At 38.7% G+C, this 22,093-nt stretch overlaps 1 protein-coding gene across 1 annotated transcript in view; it reads left to right on the forward strand.

Moving 5' to 3' along the window:
* ADGRV1 (adhesion G protein-coupled receptor V1) overlaps positions 1 to 22,093 on the forward strand; it is a 298,863-nt gene that overhangs the window by 190,962 nt on the left and 85,808 nt on the right. The window contains exon 91 of the mRNA XM_084504535.1: positions 18,962 to 19,078. Within this exon, the coding sequence (XP_084360661.1) occupies positions 18,962 to 19,078 (117 nt within the window). The remainder of the gene's footprint in view (positions 1 to 18,961; positions 19,079 to 22,093) is intronic.

Below are 22,093 nucleotides of genomic sequence, written 5' to 3' on the forward strand. Positions count from 1 at the left end.
ATTTACCTGAGTAGAGAATGAAGGGGATTCCTATGTCTCATTCCTTAATGCTTTGAATTAATGCTCTGTCTTGAGCAGTCATATCAATAGCTGCAAGATGTTACAGATATCAGAAAAAAATAACTATTAAGTAAACAAGTACAAGACTGTGAACAGAAAATATTAATGGAATTTTGGGTTCACTTTTTTGTGTAAATTCTAATTTTTGTAACCTTAGGGTTTTACATATGCACTTAAATGCAGTAAGACAGAGGAAACTAATCCCATTATTAAGTTATGCTTTGTAATAAGAACAGATTGAAATGACATCATTTGGATTACAAAATGGGGCTTAAGTTTTTCAGTTAAACTCAAAACTACTTCTGAATAAGATTCTCAGCTTGGCTGATGACCGTGTTCAAATCAGGGTAGCAGAGAAGAACCTGCAGTTAGGGTGCTGCATCTGTATGAAAGGTCAAGCCTGGCATAGAGAGTACACCTCTTTTTGTATCAATTTCCCTCCTATATTTTCATGCTGTGTACTTGCAGCCAATCAAATAAAAAGTACAGATATTCACATTCAAGAGGATATGATAAATTGCAGTATGATTCATGGAATAATATCACTGCAGCTTCAGTTTGCTCATAGAAAAAATTGTGGGACGAGATAATGTCTTTTATTACACCAGCTAGCACAGCTGGAGAAACTAGACAAGTCTTGTAATATGCAAACATTTTTGTGAAGAAGAACTGAAGAAAGTGCTTCTGTCTCTCAACTTCTGCATTTTTTTTGTCTAATCGGATGGTTTGCAAAAAGTTACTACCTCACTGAATGGCCTTGCTTCACTGTAAGCTTTGTCAGTTGCTTGTGACCCAAAGGGGACATCACAGCAGCCTGATATTGTTGAAAAAAAATAGGAGAACCCTACCTGTTTGCATAATACTTTTCCCCAAACTCCCATCCTAGTGGTTGTGTAATGCAAAAGATGAAGCATATGCACCTGATCTTTTCCAGTGACATATTATTCATCAGACCTGAGAGAGCAAGGATATGCCTTTGTCGTCCTTCCATGGCAGAAATAAGAATAGACTTGAGAACATGGTTCAATCTGGATTCAGGCCAGATCTGAGCAAACATTGCTTAGTTGCAGTTAGAGTTGCTTTGTTTTCAAATTAATGTGGGACCCAGCCTCTCAGAAAGAATTACTTTCTCAAGTGCTAGCCCAACTGCATGGTTTTTGATCTGGTGCTAGCTCACTGTCAGCTGGACCTGAAGCATAAGGCAGATGAAATCACATCTGTGTGCAAGCTATAAAACAAACAAAAGTTGGTCTTATGTAACAAGGGCAGTTGCCAGGCACAGCAGGTCTGCCCTCACTGTGCAAAGGGGCCTGTGGACAGCTCAGGTATTTGATAGCATAACTTTTCAAAGTGGGTAGGTGAATGGGGACATGAAGAGGGAGAAGAGTGCATAAGGACCTGCACAGACATGGGTAACTCAGGAAATATTTTTTTTTTTTCTTTGACATGACAAAATCAGTTTTGTTTTGCTATTTAGAAGGCAGCACAAGCAAACTCATTCATAAATGCAGTATGGAAGTGGTATGGAGTCATTGTCAGCTTGGAGTTCAGAAGTTACTTCAATGACAGTAATTGACTATGTGAACATACTAAGAAGAAAGAGGAAAAACAGGCCAAATACGTGGCAGTGAGGTCATTTCAGTGAATAAATTAAGGTTCATAAGCTACTTTATGCACTTTTGACCTTTCAGTGTTGATTAATTTTACACGTGGGAGGGGTCTGAGGAGTGTATTTGCTATTATTAGTATGATTGAGTATAGGAAGTGTTTGAAGCACTTGCTCACAGCAAAACATCCATGTTTCTGTAGGAACAGGCAAAATGTTGAGACTAAATACAGAAACAATCTCTAAAAGGTGATTGGTTTAAGATGTGTGACTGCTAATACAAACATTCTTTGTGTTTGGTTTGTGTTGCAATGAAAGATAAGGACATACTCCTAAAAAAAAAAAAAAAAAGAGAGAGACTACAGAAAAAGTGCTTTTGTTCACTCTTTTAAGTAAATGTAGTGATTAATTGCTTTAGAAGTATCAGTTAAGTCAAGAGGGTGTTTGCCTTCTTGTATATGTGCCCAGACACAATACCATTCTGTTTGGCTTTTTTTTTTTTTTTTTTTTTTTTGCATGCATATTTGATTTAAGTGTATGTTCCTCAAAGCTGTTTTTTCAGAACTGTTTTCTGTCTTGGCTTTTTTTTGCCTGCAAAATTACCATACATCTGTGAGAAATATTCATTGTTTTGGGCCTGCAGAACGTAAACAGCTCTCAGTTTTACAGTGACAGAACTGCAGAGGAACTGCAGTCACCTCAGGGAAGAAATGTAAACTGGGCTAAGCATCTATCTGCTCACAAACAGCTCTTTTTAAAGAGCTTAGATCTTAAGTTGTTTGACTCTGGTCCCATCAAGAGGAAATTGGTCTCTGTGCTGTGAGTGACAGGAACATATTCAGTGTTCAAAACATTCCCAGAAGAAAAAAAAAAAAAAAAAAAAAAAAAAAAAAAAAAAAGCCAAGGATACTTATTCCTCTGACTCTGAATTTTTTCAGAAGAGAATCCTTCATTGCACTACATTATACAGTATATGTCCTGTGAAGCCCTATCAGACTGTCCATTCTTGCTATTTGTTTTCTGTCAACCGTTGGTATATAGAATTTTCTAGATGTCAGTTTTAAAACCATGGAATAAAACCAACCAAACAACCAAAAAAACATGCTTAATAGGGTCATAAACTTTCCTTACTGTTTTGGAAGATACTGTACAAGACATTTTTGAGCCTAAAAATTCCCTGTTGTTTTAACCACCTTTGAAATGCTTTGTTGCCTAAAAGCAATTTTTGTGCGAGGAGGTTCATTTGGAAATTGATTTGAAATGTTTCCAATTGCTTTTTCGGTTTTTCATTTGACACAAGGAAGCTGAAGATGCTTCTAAATTGCTGCACGATCACAAATAGGCTTTGTTCCTCTTACGAGGTGGGTTCGGCGGATCACGTAACTGGAAATAATAAATGCAGTTGCAATGAATAAAACAGGTGCATACGGGTTATTATTATATTAGTGCTTCTCCACTGCTGGGGCCCAAAGGGTTTATAAGCAAAGGTGAGGTGCTGGTGATGGCACCACAGCAGGCCGCCATTTCCCTCAGCCACCCCAGGCCCTGCGCGGGGCCTGCCATGCGGCCCACAGTAAGCTGAAGATGTGACAAGACCAGAACTGCACTACTTCAAATATATATATATATATATATATATATATCTATATATATATATATATATATATATTCATATATATATATTCACATTATAACATAACTACTATGTTTCAGGGAGCTGTTTAAAGAAGTTTGGGCTCAAATCCTGCTGGATGTTAACACAAATTTGTTTTCCCTAAAGCTGTCCTGACTGCCCCATGCAGCCTCTCTCATGTGCAGCGTCCCATAACTGCAGGCTTGTTACCAATAGCCAGTGGTCATAAAAGACTCTTGAAGCTGCTCATGTCTGATGCAAACAATGATCTCTCCCTAGGAGTTCTTATTTGTCCAGCCAGTTGGATTGGGACTGCAAGGAAGCCTGCATGGGTCCATTTTTACCTGTGTCTTAGCGTGGTTCTTTGCAATACATGGGTTGTGTAATTTGGAAATGGCTTATTACAGAAGCATAGTCTGAATTTTCATTTTAAAGCACATTCCTACAAGTTAAAGATGTAGAAATAGACCCAAATCACACTGTCAGCTTTACTCTGAGAGAAGAGGTTTTTCTTCCTCATTCTGGTGAGATCGTGAATGTTCCCTGGTAGTTATCAACTGCCTTGCTCACAGCAGTGTAAGGCTTTGCGAAGTTCATTCTGAAGCAGTTCTGGCTCCTTTTTCGAATTACTTTTTCCGAGAAATTTGCTAGTACAGAGTTGATCTGGACTTGTTAGTTTGTCCCATACCTCCTTGTGACCCAAGCACTGGAAGACTTTCTTGCTTTTGTCAAATATACTTTAATCCCAACTTTCTGGGCTGAAGACTGAAGATTTCCTTTAGTGCAGCATCTGTTCTGCATGTTCCCTGCTAGATTTAGGCTGAACCCTAGTTTGGGCTCTTAGAGTTCTCCCAGGATTTCCTGTTCATGTCTTGTAGCTAATGTAAGCTCCCTTTTTTAACTGGTCACTTCTACCCAGAAAGTCATCAATTATTTTAGTTTCCCTAGCAGGGCTGTAATACCCTTGCTCCACATCCACACACCTAACGCAGACAGTCTGGGAATAAACCTACTGGTGTGCCCTTAACTCCGGTGTGGGACATGTCCTGAATCACTGCTTCTCCATCCCAGCTGCCAGCAGAGCTAGGAAACAGCATTTCAACTCAAGTGAAGCTTATAAAATCTGGTCTTACATATCATGTTCAGAGAAAAGATGCAGATGCAGAAATGTGTTATTGACTTGTCCCATCTTAGTTACAATTTTCAATAGACAAGTCAGTCTTCTGCCTCTGTACTCTCCCTGTCTGTCCCAGGATGTCAGATGGCCTCCTCTGAGAATAACTAAACTTTTCTGATGGAATCAGGAGTCTATGTGTTGTTTCTTGGCCTTATGTCCTACTGTACATGCAAATGCAAGCTGGTTTATAGATCCCCTACAAAATGAGTTTCTAGTATGTAAATTTGTGTTCTTGTTTGAGTAAAATAGAACAGGCTTATCTGGATATTGTGTTAGTTTTCCATAGAAGCCCAAGGGATGCAGTTAAGTGCTTTTGAACCAAGGGATTCCATATAAAGCAAGATACAGAAAGGCAAGCCTGTGACCCCACAGCTTCTCTCAAGTCATAAGGCAATCCCGTGACCATTATTCACATCCAAAGCTATTGAATATTAGAAATGTTGGAAAGAATTAGCTAGAAAAGTATTTATAAATGAGATAATCCAAGGACACTAGTATGCCTTTCTTCTTGCAGCTTTTAGAAGTTATTATAACTTGTTTTACTTCCTGTAGCTTAAAACATTTACAGTGCTTAAAATTCAGGTGCACCTAGCTATGATGAGTACAAATCACTGGCTATTGGCTGCTTTGGGTGTGACAGATAAAATACTTTTTAAACTCTAATTCCTACACACAGTTTGGGGATTTGTTAGAACAAGAAAGTTTATGCAAGATCTCAAGTCTTGTGAAACAAAAATATTCATACTGCAGGCTTTGTCCCACCTTTTACATAAACTACATAAACTTAACAAACTGATCCTGATGTTCCATGAATGTCCATTAGAAATTTGAAGCTAGTAAGTATAGTAAATGAAAACATGATCAAAAGTGTGGAATATGTTTAAGTGCTTCATTCTTAGCACCCCCCCCCAGTACTAGCTTACCAAACTAATGTTTCAAATTGAAAGGAATTAAGACAGAAACATTGAAAAAGCAGACTTGATGACAGCATAGAACTGTATGTTCAAATTTATTTAGTATTTGACAGGAGATCTTGACCATGAAACAGGAATGAGACCATATGAACCTATATAGCTCAGCCTGGTGCACAGCTGTCTAATTTCCTAGGTAGTATTTAGTTATTTTTTTAATAAAAAAATCTATGTGAATATTACTGTCTTAATATAAATCTCATTAAAAATACATGAGAGGTCATTTAAAAGAATTAAATTTGATACACTTTGTATTTTGAGAAATTTTACTATGTCTGGCTTTTAACTGCTATCTGCAAGTCCACTTTAGGCAAGGAAGTTACTGTGTAGTCTGCATACTCATTGTACTGATATCTACATAGATTGCATACCTTGACATATGGTCCCCTTCTGTTTGCAATACAGATGAAGATGGATTAGGATTAACATACATTCTACAAAGCTAACCCAGTGAGAAACTGTTAAAGAAGCTGTTCTATTCTCCAGTACTCACCAGAAATTCTAGTCACTAAATATCAAGCAAAGTAAGCATTAGAGTAATTGTTCTGACTAGTTTCCTGTGCAGATGCTTTATTCCAGAATAAACTACAGTTTATTTTAGAAATCATGTTTACATAAAGAATAATTTATTTTATTTTATTTTATTTTATTTTATTTTATTTTATTTTATTTTATTTAAGGAATGAGTAACTTTTGTTTTCATGAAGAAACGCAGAACACAGATTCTAGCTAGATGAGGAAGTTTCTGTGTTTGAGTTTGAAAAAAGTTAAGTCTGTACTCCCGAACAAAGTCCAGCACCAGGCACCAGGCGACACAACTTCCAAATTCTATAAATACTTGAACCACACTCTGGAACATATTTTTACAGTATTCTCTCAGTACAAGAAATTGTACTTGATACCTAATCTATGTTATTGCTTTAAGGTTAGGCACAATTCTAGGATCCTTATCTTTTTGGCATACTTAATGCATTTTTCTTGTTTGTCTGTTTTTAATCTAAGCCATTGCTTAGAGCACTAGTGACCCAGTTCCTTCCCTGGCTTGTTTACAGTTGAGGTGAATCTGTACAAAACAGATAAACTATGAGTACTAAGAGATTATTGAATACGATTTAATACTCTGTGTCGGCTGGCACGCTTGTGATGGTATTACTATAGGCAACTGAAAAATCCTATCTTCAAATGAAATTATCTTAAATCTTTACTGCTTCTTATAGCTTATGCTATTTGTGAATTCAGATTGATCTTTGTAGGCTCAAAATCCAATCTGTCCTTTAACACAGGATTCTATTCTAAAATCCAAAGTTTTTTTTTTTTTTTTTTTTAGGGGGGGGGATGGGGGAAGGGAAGCTGCTTTCTGCTTGTTAATTGTGAAGTCTTTGCACAGAGAAAGCAGACAGTTAGAGATATGTGTATCACAATAGATAACATCAGTCACTGAGGTAATCATACTCTAGGCCATTTTTGGGCATTTGGAAGAAATGTGGATCAAATGTTGCTATAAATATGTAAATAATGCCAGCATTTCTTTAATATCATGGATTACAAATAATAGTAGATCAAGGAAGTTTACTTCTTAGCCTTTGTTGAAGAATGCTTGGTTTGTTCTAAGTAAACTTCGCTATGTGTGAAAAATGTCCGACAAAAGTTGAACTCTTCCAATTAAATATTCTCTCATATCATACCAGACTTCTTAGAATAGTCTTTCCAATGAATAAATGAAGACAGATCCCAGTCTTGTGAAGATCTTGAATTCTATATCTAAAACTTTTTTTTTCTTTATCTTAATACTCTAGAGAGTACGTGCTCTACCAACAGAAGCACTGATGAAAAGCATAGCCATTTACCACCATCAGCCTTCTTCTAGAGGTTACATTTTTAGCATACCTGCTTTTGAGCTGCTTACACAGCTACTAATTCTGTAAACATATCTCAGATTACCTTTAGCAGTTTAACTAGAAGGTCTTTGCTTAACCTAGGTCAAGTTAACTGAAGAAGAAAGGAGAAATCCCTCAAGTTGATCTCCGACCCATACAAGGAGACAATTTTGTAGGTGGAGGTTGGCTGCTGAAGCATAGTGAAACCAGAATACACTGTGTCTGTAATTCCATCTTAGTTATTTCTTTTTAAAGAAGATGGGTAAACATTTATCCTTTACAGTTGGCTAATCATATAGAGAAGCATGGGAGATCTTTGCTACCCCACATAAAATATTAACCAGGGGCCTACCCAGACTGTACCCTGACCCCAATTTTTGAAGATGCCCTACATTGTATTGCCATTACTTCAAAGGGAAATCTCCCGTAGGCATGCAGGCCAAAATAGAATCACGGTTTACTCCAGCCATGGTCAAGACTATAGGGAGTGACTCTAGAGAAGACAAATGAAAATGAGAAAGGCAACTGTCTGTATAGAGCATCAAGAGTTAATAACTGCTTTTCCCTTGCAGTTATTTACCTAACATCACAAATTGCTGACCCTGGATAGATACCTAAATTCAGCTGAGAGCTAATAAATGCTCCTGCTGTCTTGCACTTATTTCAGGAGACTGACATCTGAACTTCAGGAAAAACTGTATCCAGAAATGGAGGAAGTGAAAAGTCATATTAGCAACAGCTTTAGCCTACATACTTTCTAAGTGTAAATATATCTCACTTGAGAAGCTTCTAGAACAAATCAATCTGTTATGGCAGGTCTGCTTGGGGTCTAATCTGAGTTTCTAGATAGAAAACAGTAGGAGGCAGATCCTACCATAGTAAATGCTCAGTGATCAGAAAAGTGCCCTGTAATGAAGGCTGGAAAAGACTGCAGATACATTTCCTGTGGTTGCAAAAAGAAGCTTTCCCAGCTTCTGTTTGCATCATTTAGGCAGAAGTGTTGTGTTGCTGAGGACCTTGCAGTGGGATTCATGGGTCTGGCTTGTGTTCTGTAACAAGTGACAAAGCAATTTGCATCTTTGGACCAGGTCCAATACAAACTATAGGCAATTATGCCAGATACATTGTTCTGAATCTGTATATAAAAACTAAAGTGGTGACAGCCTGCTAAGAGCCTGCTATTCCTTATTTTTCTTTATTAAAAATAAAATCAAGTATAACTTCTCATGTATTGCTCAATGCATCCTCTGTAAGGGACACAGCTGGAACAGAGGAGAAACTGTGCTACATCTGACCACACAGTCTGGTATTTTCAGAGGATGTGAGCTACTCCAGCCCTTTCCTAAGGCTTCCAGCTGCCACTGCACAGCCAGCTACGGGCTGATGTGCTCTCGATCATGGTGCCTCGCCCACTCCTCTTCTCCATCCTACACCCTCAGACTGCTGGCTGCCTTGTCTGGGGAAGCAAAAAAGTCCTGAGCCTGAAAATGGGAAGTGGGAATGGCAGAGAGTGAACCCAGCATGAAACCAACTGGCATCCTGCTCGGCTGGGGGAAGGGACTGAATAACATATGGTTGCCGATGGCTAATCACTGCTTAAAATGGTTGCCAGTTCTGCTGCTGCTTAATAAAGTGTAAACATCTTTATACAAAAGCATCATGGGTCACTGTGTTGTAAATATGCCATCAGTATTTCTAGCAATTTTATTTTAGTTAGCTCGTTAGCTTTTCTTACTTTAAGGTGCCAGTTTGCAATGATATATAATAAGTATGCTGTAGGCAAATAATTCATAAAAACAAAATGTCTCTAAAACATACAATGCAAACTACCCAATAAGACTTCAGAGTTGCTGTTCATAAGGCACTTACATATTAAAATAGATCTTCATTATCATAACTGAAGGCAAAAGAAATAAAGCTAAACATATATTTTTCTGGGGGCAGTTGCAAAGCACCACCACCTGAATTCTGGTGGTTTCTGAAACCATTTCATGACCACTGAAGTCATGTAGCGCATGTATAAATCCACATGGGAACTTAAGTCTTTATTTGTGCTTCAATACAGAACAAAGATGAGATGAAAAGTTAGTTTTTGAACATTTCTTTTGACCTAGTTAAATGCTGTGTTTTGAATCTTCTAAATTATATAACCTTTCTTTCTCTGTGCTCTAAAACATGCTGCGTGTTGTATTGTTACTTTTTCCAGGAAGTCTGACTTAGAATTGTTGCTTGTGTCCATAAATCTCCAGAATTTTTGATACATCCTTTGTTGGTATTTTTGTCCCAGCATTTAATATCAGAACACAAAACACAGAGAGAACACTTGGCTCACATCGGTTCTGTCCTGACCTACCAAGCAGTAACAAAAAGTATGATTCATACACACTATTATTAAGCAGTGTCCCTGTGTCCTGGAGGGTACCCCAGGATTTTTACCCATATAAAGTAAATTCAAAGCAGAAGAGAGCAGTTCGGTGAGCACAAGGGAGTTTTTATGTGCTTATTTTCCTACATTGTTGTTCATCGCAGTTAAGTCCAACAAACCACAGTAAATTCGGCCTGTGATAGTCTTCCTCTTACGAGATTCTGTTGGTATAAGGACAGATAGCATGTGTCTGGGCTCTTTGTTTTCTTTTCTTCTTTAGTAGAAATGCATATAAGCAAGTTGTACAAGGAAGGAGATAATCTTTTCCTTTCTGGAACAGATAAATGAATTTTGGATTAGAAAAGAATGAAATTAATTAAGCAAATATTTTTTACTTAGTGTGAGAGATGAAACGGCCACTGTCAGGATCCATTTCTGTAAGACCTACAGGAAGACATTTATGCCTAGAAGAAGGCAATGTGTAAAGCTCTGCGAATTCTTACTGTGAGGCAGGAATTTGCAGAAATTACAAAAAATGCAGCATGAGTATACTGACATGCTCTTCATTTGTCAGCTCGGTGTGTGGGTTTCTCCTGGTGGGAAAGGATATTTTTCTCAGGAAGTCTGAGTAGAAATGTAGAAGGCAGGGGTGCTTCCTGCTTGGATGGGAAAATGAAACCAGCAGATGCATAAGGATGGGTTCTGGCGTGCTCCTCCAGAACCCACCCTGTGCTGTTCTGCTGCTCAAAGCTCTTTTCACCTGCTTGGGTTACCCATCTCCACGGTTTTTGCTCTCTTTTTGTTCTCCCTCTTTTTCCCCAAAACAGCCTGCTTCCTCAGCTCTTCTTCCAATGCAAGGGAAAGATTATTACTCTCAGACCTGTTCTTGTATGAAAATACTTGTTGCAATTCTTAAAATTACAACAGGTTTTGATTACACTTCACTGCTCTATTATTTTACTTCTACCCTTTATTCACTGCTTAGGGGATTTATCTGAACATTTACAATACCAATGCTGAAAGCATCAGTTTTCTAGTATTTGTGAAGGAGCTGTGTAGCTAATATCACATCAGATATACCTTGACCATTGTAAGATATTTCTTTGTCAGTGCTTCTTCAATTGTAGGCTAAAATATCTGCACAGAATCTTAAGATGGACTGGTTCAAGTCATGAGGAACATGGTTAATTTATTATGGATTTCAACAGAAATTGTTCCTGTCCTCCTTATTGGGCGTTTCATTCTCTGACCAGGAATAGATGATACAATATAATTAGCCATAAAAAAAACAAAGAGAAATAATCACTTAAATATAAAAACCAAAGTAATCTTCTTTCATCAAAGTATTCCAAATGCAGTAAATGTACCACATTTCTGTGGAAAGGTCCTGGAGGGATGGCACCCTGTTAACCATTGTAATGCAGAAACAAGTTCAGAACAATTGGTGGAAGGTGCAGTGCAGGCTGAAGTGCAGAAGAGGAAATACTGACACTTTGGATGTCTATGTGGAGTTATCACTCTTAAAATTCTAAACACAGAGAAATACTTGTTTGGTAGAGCTGATGAAAATCTGCATTGCCCAGTTACCAAGGGTACCATTGCAAATTTGTATAGTTCAATGCTACTTGAAGAACCACATTTGTGCTGTTGCCTGCACTCAGAAGGAGAAATGCTAAAAGTAGTAATCAGCAATACATTAATATTTAAGTTTCTTCAAAGGCACTCACAACTCTGTGCACAGGTAAATTTTCCAATGTAAAGTCTCGATTTGATCATACAGTGACCAAATATTATATTTTGCTGTAAATTATGTGAGCTTTGTACATACTGTAATTGTCCAAAAACAGGCACAATCCATTCTAGTCTGACGTACACAGTTTAAGGTCATTACTTTTATGGTTCAAAGTAAAGATAAGTTTTTTTTCCACCCATCAAATGCTTTATTCTCATTTTAAAGTCTATCATATGGTAGCACATCCATACTTACCATAGCAAGCCGTAATTACTGCTATTTTGTACTCAATTTCTGTATTCTTTCTTCTTATTTAAGTTTGAGCCAACCTACTTCTCATTCGACTATTGTTTGGCTGATTGGCATGGTCAATGCCAATTCTACCTTCATGTCTTTCCTTTTTTTCTTGTATACAACATTTGAAAGGCAGCTCTCACTTAGGCTTTCTCTGTAACTTTCTGTAACAAACAAAATCTAGCTCTGATAATTCTGAATTCATATTTTAATAAATTCTTTTAGCAATAGAAATAGCTGATTGATTTCCCCCCATCACCTGTAGTTGGCGTAAGTGAATATGCCATATACATGTGGTTAGTCACATTATATGACAATAGTGTAGTCTTGTGTGGAATTTTTGGTATTTTTTCTAGTTATATAAATGAAGATAAAATGTGAAATTTCTGGTAAAAAAAAAAAAAAAAAGTGCCATAAGGCAGGAAATATATCAATTATGACTCCAAACTAACAAAGTGAAAATCTTCAGAATTTCAGAGAAGATAGCGAGTGACTCTGAAGATTACCACTGGAATAAAGGCAAGATAGAGGATAGAGTGAATAGTTTGGTGTGAAGGCTGCAGCTGCTGAGGCATGAGGCATATCCCGAAGGATAAGTGCATTCATGTGCTGGAACAGAAGCATCCCTGTTCCTGACTCCGAAAATGCTGGTAGGAGACCTTGCAGGTCTAGTAGCATGCATTTTTCACAAGTCCTTCAATTCAGAGTGCTACTCCGTGACTGAAAAATAATAGATAAAAAGGGAGAAGTAATCTTGACGACTGCAGGACCAGTAATTCAGCTTCAGAAAAAATATGACAGAAAAAAAAAAAAAAAAAAGTATTGAAAGGCATAGAGATAAATAAAGGGTATAATAAGACCTCCCCTGTGTTTCAACTTACATCAGGCCAGACTACTCTGATGTTTTTCTTTGATGAGATAAATACATGTCACATAATTAGTAAAATAATAATAGAAGAGGATTAGTCCAGTGTGGGAAGGGACAGAGTAATGGGAAGAAGACAGCTGTGAGAGAGCAGTGAATGATGAGAAGCATTTCATAGATACGAAGGGACCAGTCCATGGAACAGAAAACAACGTGCCTGGGCAAAATGCACTGACGGCATAGAGATGCACTGACACTACAAAGTGGTGTTGGGTAGTGTTGAGAAAGATGTGAGCAGCTTTGAAGGCTGAATCATGAAATACAGTGCTATTTGCTAGACCAAAGGGAAAAGTTGTAACTTGCAGACTAATAGCAAAACATTTCTGCCTGGCAAGAGGTAGTCATTGAAATGAGAAGAAAAGCTGGGTGTAGCAGATGATCATGAGGTAACGGTATTGCTGTATAGCAGAAGCACGTTCAGGGAAGACAGGAAGTTAGGAAAATTGCTGGATGAGAATCCTGTGAGGACTCTGCAACTCTTCTTCATCCCAGTCTGAGTGAGTGAGTGCTCTCACGACAGAAGCAAAGCAAGATCAGTGTATAAACGGAGAACAAAACCGGTATGCACACTGCAAAGACTTCAGCACAAGAGCTGCTTTCCCTGCATTCATGGCAGTGCAAACCCCAGGGAAAAGGAAATGCTTTCTAACACAGGAGAGGCTTCTAGCAGAACAGACAGATAGAAGCTGACCACAAACAAGTGCAAGCTGGAAACTGGAAGGCTCATAACTAAGGAGTTAAGTAGTAAGATGGTTCAAAAATACCCTTCTCCATACACAAATGTTCAGTTTTGTAAACAGTCTGGTTTTTATTCATTTTTAATTTGATGCTGGGGACTTAGGTTGAATGTTCAGGTTTTAATTTCCTTGCATATAATTGCTAGGTAATTATCTTACAAAGGAATTGCAGTATCCTTTGGTTAATTTACTGAGTAAATGACTGTCAGATAGGAACCTTGTCAAAGATCTTTTTGCTTTTTAACAGATGTGTATTATTGTTTTTTTTTTTGTTTGTTTGTTTGCTTTTTACTTTTCTTTTTTTTTTTTTTTTTCATTTTCTGGTGAAGAATCTTCTGAGTGGTACACTATCACTTTGATTTTGAGTGTGGCACAGAAATACCACGTACAAATTAACAAAATGAGCAACCTCCTATGCAAGTGACTTAAGTCAGTTATTATCCTTAGTTAAATCAGTTTGTGGGCAAGACTGACGAGTAGCAGGCAGAAACATTATGTGTATAATCTCTGCATAGAAACAAATGGCAGGTTACAAAGATTATTTGCATAGGGACATTTGCAATCATATGGTCTCTATAAACAGAGCTCTGAACAATTGGTACCAAGAGGAACACTCCCAATATTTATTTTTTTTAATGTTGCAAGAGGGAACAACTTATTCCAATATGGGGTACATCTTTCCCTTATTAAGTCAGAGGTTCAGCAGTACAAAAGATTGCCCATTGCAGTTAAAACTCAGTGAAGTACAGAAGGCATGACACAGTAAGCAGTAAGGAACAATTATTTGGAAAGTTGTTTTTTTTTTTTTATGTCTCCCTAAACACCCCAGGGATTACAGGAGAGAGGCCTGTTTAGTGGCCTGCACTCATGGTGTTTCTGGTAAGTCGCAATGCGTTGCATTTTAAGCTGTGAGTCACGATGCAGCCAGTGTTTGTCAGAACAGCACAGTTCAAGTACAGCCTCTCGTACCAACATTTCAAAATACGACTTGCCACTTGTGCTATAATCCAAGACTTAGTAGAGCACTTGTATGTTCTGCCCAAGATGCAAGATAAGGATCATATGAGAATAATAGATATTTCTTTGCCTCCTCTACTTTTTTTTTTTTTCTTCTTTTGTCTAGACACTCTAATGATATTAATTACAATGATTTCTTAGATGAGTGATTACTTTAGCTTCAATGCTGTTTTATCTCACCAACATTGGTCAGAATCCATGAGAGGAACACAAGCTTAGCAAAACTTTGGCCTCTTAGCCTTGTTTTGTTAGAAAACTCTTGGCAGAGCAAGGTACCTCTTTTTTATTATTATTTTAATATACAAAAATATACAAAAATAATTTTTATTGAAACACAGGAAAAAGCTAGCAGTGACACTTTCTTTGCAGATGCAAAACTCTTGCAAGCCAACATTCAGCCGAGAAGGTGCCAAAAACATATTCCCAGGACTTCTCCTTTCATCCCTCCTTTTTCTCTGTCTCCAGCATGACAATCTGCCCTTGACATATACACAAACCTTTTGGGAACAAAGGGTGACAGAGCCCCTCCACCTGCATGCTGTATTTATCTTGTTGTGAGTACAAGCATTTGGAAAAAGCACTGTTGGTGCGGTTTGAGCGAGCTGGTGCTGCACAGTTGTTTACACAAACATTTCTTGTGTTTATCCTCAGTGGAAGGCAGATATTGCACACCAGTTTCAGTTGTGTTTAACCCACTCCAGACAATGACATTTGTTTCAGCAGTGTCAGCACTTGGCAAACTGCAGTCTATATTAGGCTGTGTATTAACCTCTTAATAACCAAGTGGTTGTGTTACTATGGCCAGGCTTCAGTTCCCAGCAGAACCCTCATTAACTCCACACAGAATACTAAAAGTGCATTTGTGTTCTTTAGATAATGAAATCCGTCTTGTAATAGCTTTTAGCCCAGTTGTTGCCTAGTTGCTCATTCATATTCTTTCATCTCATTCTTAGATAACATTGTCTGCATGACAGATACTTATTTGCTGCAGTGTTTGTCAATAAACAGGGCCTGCCTTTATAAAGATATTTTTATAGAAAAGACACTGGGTGTGAGTGCATTTCTGTTACAAATACGATGCCCAGGTATATACCAACTCATCTGGTATAATTGAACCTCCTTCTCCACACATCTCCTAAAACATTTTCACTAACTCTGGTTTAAAGCAGCCAGCACAGTCTACAAATTGTATTACCAACAAGTTAATGGGCTGTTGCTCAAAATAGTATTCTGTGTAATGGAAAGGAAAACTTGATGCTATTCGCTACTTGAAGGGGAAGGTCTCCTCACAGAAAATGACATAGGGAAAGCAGAGACGTTTAATGCTTTCTTCACCTCTATCTTCAACACTGATGATGGGCTTCAGGAACCAGGATGCCTTGAGCTGGAGGGCCATGATGGTGGGAATGACAAACTCCCAACTGACCCTGAACGTGTGCAGAATTTGCTGCTCCACCTGGATCCATACAAGTCCATGGGTCTGGATGTGATCCATCCCAGGGTGCTCAGAGAGCTGGCTGATGTCATCGCAGGACCTCTCTCAATTATTTTTCAATGACCTTGGGAATCCAGAGAGGTCCCAGTAGACTGGAAGCTGGCAAATGTTGTGCCAGTTTTCACGAAGGACAAGAAAGACCCTAGCAATTACAGGCCTGTCAGTCCCATGTCAGTGCCTGGTAAAATTATGGAGAAGATGATTCTTGAAGTTATTGAAGTGCACCTGGGGGACAATGAGGTCATTGGTCCCAGCCAACATGGGTTCATGAGGGGTAGGTCCTGCCTGACAAACTTGATTTCCCTTTATAATAAGATCACCCATCTAGTCGATCAAGGGAAACCAGCTGATGTGATCTTTTTGGACTTCAGCAAGGCTTTTGACACGGTTTCCCATAGGATCCTACTAGACAAAATGTCCAGCATACAACTTAACAAAAATATCATATGGTGGGTGAGCAATTGACTGACGGGCAGGGCTCAAAGGGTTGTGGTAAATTGGGCCACATCTGGCTGGCGGATGGTCACTAGTGGGGTCCCTCAAGGCTCCATTTTAGTGCCAGTCCTCTTCAATGTCTTTATAAATGAGTTGGATGTAGGACTAGAAGGTGTTTTGAGCAAATTTGCTGATGACACCAAACTTGGAGGAGTTGTAGACTTGGATGAGAGTGGAAAGGCCTTGTGGAGAGATCTGCACAGATTGGAGAGCTGGGCAATCACCAACCACATGAAGTTTAACAAAGACAAGTGCCGTGGAGAGCTGGGACGGGGCAACCCTGGCTATACGTACAGACTGGGCAATGAGACGCTGGAGAGCAGCCCCACAGAGAGGGATCTGGGGGTTGTGGTTGATAGCAAGCTGAGTCTGAGCCAGCAGTGTGCCCTGGCAGCCAGGAGGGCCAACTGCATCCTGGGGTGCATCAAGCACGGCATCGCTAGTAGGTCAAGGGAGGTGATTGTCCTGCTCTACTCTGTGCTGGTGCGGCCTCACCTTGAGTACTGTGTGCAGTTCTGGGCACCACAGCACAAAAAGGACGTGAAACTACTGGAGAGTGTCCAGAGGAGGGTGACAAAGATGGTGAAGGGCCTAGAGGGGAAGACATATGAGGAGCGGCTGAGGGCACTGGGCCTGTTCAGCCTGGAGAAGAGGAGGCTGAGGGGGGACCTCATCGCGGTCTACAACTTCCTCGCGAGGGGGAGTGGAGAGGCAGGTGACCTATTCTCTGTAAACACCAGTGACAGGACCCATAGGAATGGTGTTAAGCTGAGGCAGGGGAAGTTTAGGCTGGGCATCAGGAAGAGGTTCTTCACCGAGAGGGTGGTCACACACTGGAACAGGCTCTCCAGGGACGTAATCACTGCACCAAGCCTGTCTGAATTTAAGAAGCGATTGGACTGTGCACTTAGTCACATGGTCTAAACTTTTAGGTAGACCTGTGCGGTGCCAGGAGTTGGACTTGATGATCCTTATGGGTCCCTTCATACTCAGGATATTCTATGATTCTAAGATTCTATGAAAAATCATCAGTTACTGCAGGCATTCAGTAGGTAAACAAAGCTTTTCTTTATGTGAACACTGTAATTCTTTAATGAGGCCTGCTTGTAGAATTGTTTCCTCCTTAAATAAATTCACAGAAGACAAAGCTGAAACTTTCTAAGATGTGTTTTAATTTTAAGTTTTATATTGGTATTGTTCAGTAGCGTTCAGTGCAGCCAGCGTCAGTGGTGGAATACCTTTATACCTTAGACAAGGCTGCTTACTCCACAGACATGTTGCCCCTTGATATTTGGCATGTTTGTGGAAAATAATTTATAGCTTTCTGGTGAGTGTGAAATCCTGGCCAGGTTCATACTCACTTTTACCCACTGTTACCATGTTATGTGATGGGGTATAATGTTGCAGCTACATGTCTGACAGCGTGGAAGGCAGTTAATGCCTTCTGAGTTTGCTTGGTTTTTGTTTTTGTTTGTTTGTTTGGTTGTTTTGTTTTGTTCTTGTGTGTGTGTTGTTGTTTGTTTGCTTGGGGTTTTTGAAAGCTGACAGAGCTTACAGTAGTTTTGTATGTGATAATTCTGGAGTTATACATAACAGGGTGGTGAGATATGCAATGTTATAGAAACTTCCAGGCACTGGTGTGTTGCTTTTTCTGGGCCACCTGGAAATGAGCATTATCTGAAATTTACAGCTTGGGTAGATCTTACACATTCTAGAGTCAGACTCTGGAAAACTGTGGGCCTGCTTGTTCTCTCACGGTGGTGCAAAGTAAGAACAATCAGATTTGTATGTGTGTGGATCAGAGGAGATATAATGATCAGAAAAATCACAGAATCACAGAATCACAGAATTTTCTAGGTTGGAAGAGACCTCAAGGTCATCGAGTCCAACCTCTAACTTAACGCTAACAGTCCCCACTAAACCATTTCCCTAAGCTCTACATCTAAACGTCTTTTAAAGACCTCCAGGGATGGTGACTCCACCACTTCCCTGGGCAGCCTGTTCCAGTGCCTCACAACCCTTTCTGTGAAGAAGTTCTTCCAGATGAAGTCTAAACAGCAGTGAAAGTTTGTAAACAATATATTTGCACAACTACAATTTTCAGGGGAAAAAAAAATATATACTTGCAAAACACAACAAATTTATGATATCAGTACATTATTTTTCATACCATTCAATAAAATTTCTGTCCTTACTGAAATCAGAAGATCTCTCCTTTTTTAATGGAGGAAAATCTCCAACCTCGGTTCAAAATCTGGTGTCCTGTGTTGCATAGTAAATAGTCTGGGTAACATTAAACAAAAAAATTAAATCTCTCCGTAGTCTTTTCAGATATGGATGTAACGGATATGTGTTTTCTGCAAGAAGCGTAAAACTGGTCTTGTGGCTGACACTGCTAAAGGGTCATTTCTTTTGGATGAATATTAAATTTATTTTTCCAAGGTTCTGCTCAGCCTCTGGAACGGTAATTTAGTGTATATTTTACTTTCAAACTGAAGATAATGTCATCTTTTCCCTCATCATTATTATTAAAATAATCTTGTTTGGTTTCAATAAGTGTTTATTTTTCCCTTATAGATTTCATTCCTGGCCTCTGCTTACCTCAGTCAACATCTCTCAGAGGAAAGTTGCTCTGCCCTTGCATCTGTTACGCATTACCTTTACCTCTGCCAGTTCAGCTGGATGCTTATTCAGGTTAGTCTCATAATCCTCTTTCACCCCCCTCCCCAAAACCTCTTTAAAAGTAACCGATACTTAAACTGTGATTCTATTATTTCTTACTATCCATATGTATTTGCAATTCAATACTACTGGGGAGGCAAAGTATTATATTTTCTTTATTCAACCTACAGTGTCAGAGCAAATATTCAAGACCTTTCCTCTAATATCCATAATAATCTCACTTTGTCCTATAGAAGTTATTGGCTCAAAACACTGACAAACTGGTTTATTGGAGTTTATTGTTTTTTTAAATGTCTCTTCTTTAGTGTTGAAACAGACTCTTAAAGTTGAAATGCAAGTATAAACTACAGTCACTTTTGGAGTCAGTAGTGATTTAGTCATTAAACCTGTATAATATGACAAGCATAGCTTCATAAGATTGCATTAAAATAAGGAACATATACATTTGTAGATACTCCCAGAATTTTGAAGTATTATACAACAGTACATGATAAAAAAAATAATTGAACTTATGTAGAAGACCATGAACAATCAAATTTGTCATGGAAAAGTATCAGTTGTAACTTAGTCAAAGTAAAACCTGTGAGGTTGTTTGGAAAACACATTATCAGATCCTCTTCTCAAAATGTACATGTAACAGTAATGCATGAATTATAAGATTTTTTTGTCTGTTATTTTGATAGGATTTCTCTATAGCACATTTATTGTATCATTTAGCATTATAGATGGAGCCACGTACATTTCTATGCCAGTTCTCTAATATGCAGGTTGTTAGATCAAACAAGGAACTGCAAATTATGGTGTATATCCAAATGCAACTTTTTCTTCTACTGATAGTCATGTGGTATCAGGCATTTTCTTGGGATTGTGTCAGGCTGACATTCACTGAGAACCCTAACAGGCTGTTTAACAGCTCCACTGTGACTAACTAACAGCAGTTTTAAAGGAGAGAAGCAAATAAATTGTCTAAAAGCACATTACAGACTTAATGGAGAAAGGTCTGAATGGGTGTTTTAGGTACTGTTTAATGTGGTGTGTGTGTTGTGGTATAGTTAGATGTGGATGTAGATGGTCTGTCATTTACATTGCTGTTGCAATTGTTGCTAAAAATGCAGCACTATTTTGTTTGATTTGTTTGGTCCATACTGAACAGAGCTCTGAACTGCTCTGTCTCTAGTGAGGCAGTAATGCTGCTCTACTAATGCTCTTTTATTGGCCTTTTTTTTTCTTTTCCCCTGAATGTATACAGTTAGCCAGAAAAAGTATTCTCCCTACTGGAGGTTTCTTTCTGCTCACTCTGTCAATGCTGATTTTTTTCTTCTTCATCTTCTCCTTCATCTTGCTCGGTGTATGACATTCTCTTAGGTTGACTAACCTAAATTATTTTGTGACCTGTAGATACGTTTCCATCTTCTTCACAGCTCCTCATTTACTTCATTCCTAAGTCACTTCAGAGCACTTAAATGTTTCCTATTTTGGACAGGCAAATGAATGCTTTTAAATTACCACTTTACTAGGAGATCTCATGTTTGACTGCAGAGTGGCTTGATAGGACTTTATGTTCCCACTCTATGGGTGTTACATTACATTAAGTAGCAGATAATTCCCTTTTGGAATGCTTGCTCTTCCAAGGATTAATTGCATATAATGACAACAACAGCAACAACAAAAAAGCATGACAGCCGGTCATTTTTATGGCCATAGTTGAAATCTGTTGTTATTTTTTGTTGGAGTAAACTTCTGCCAGATCCTATGAACTTGGATGTGCCATTTGATTCTGTGGGACGTCAGGCTTGTATTAGTCATGAGGACTCTTCATGCAAATTTGAGGTGACAAAGGTGCTTAAGATGGAATCCTTCATTAGGTGCTGGGTGATGAGCTGACAAGCAGCCAGGAGTAAAACTCAGAATTAAGGGGAATGGCCCTTTTTCTAGGTACAGGTCTTCATCTGTTAATAATTTCTGTAGTTTGAAAGCCCCAAAAGGAAAGAAATAATCTGAAATGTAGATGAATCCAGCCCTCAGCTGCAATATACTCCTCTTGATAGGGAATAGGTCCTGAATTTATATCTCTCATAGCAGAACTAAGTGAATTAACTGCCTAGCAATTGTTTATTTTGCAGTAATATTTTTGTTGGAACTGTCCCAGCTTATAAAAATAGTTATATATTTATTGGAGCAGGAACTTCCCTAGCTGCTACTTCTTGCATCTCTTTCCCTACTGTGATTCAAGTTTGATGACTCAGATCAACAGAAGACCTTGAGTTTTCTGTGGACTGGAGCCCTCAGCTGACCTATGAGGAGACTTGGGTTTCAATACCATTCTTTGGACACAGGCTTGAACCTTGAATTTCCTTATACTGACAGTGTATTTGATCTTTATCCTGTTCTGCAGTAGAAAAACAGTGCCTTGGCCACAGGGATAGTTTGGACTAGGCAGATGGGTCAGCCTTCTTCGACACAATTTGGGAGAGGAGAGGACTGTCCTCTGAATTGTAGCAGCTATATTGGAAAAAGCTGTGGATCTAGAGGAAATCTGGACTGACGGGGAAAATCTAGATGCTACATCTGTCTGAATGGCAGGTTTAAATTCACGGGACATTTTGTATTTCTGTTATATTTCTGTGTTGCTGTTTGTATTTCTCAGCATTGTAGACTTAAAATGCACAGATCATGTGTGCAGAATTAATAATATATTTATACCCACATGGGACTTACATGATTCTGTCTGGGAAACTGTGAACATATGAGAACAGATTCTGTATTGCTCACGCAGCCACTCTGCCATCTGCAAGGCTGCAGAGAGCAGTGCATATGCCTGATCACTCTATACATATTTGCTAGTGCCAGGCTTGATCACTGCACACAGAAGTAGATAAAAATGACAATCGAGTGTGGGCTGTGTGCAGATGTGTGCAACTTGCTATGAGCTGAAACATCCAGAAAATCCAGACAATATTAAGTGATGAAAAGGTGACTGAGCAACATTTCCAGGCAACAAATGTCAGTTGTAAAACCCAGACTTAA

Source organism: Aythya ferina, assembly GCF_964211825.1.
Source record: "Aythya ferina genome assembly, chromosome: Z".
Lineage (NCBI taxonomy): Eukaryota > Metazoa > Chordata > Aves > Anseriformes > Anatidae > Aythya > Aythya ferina.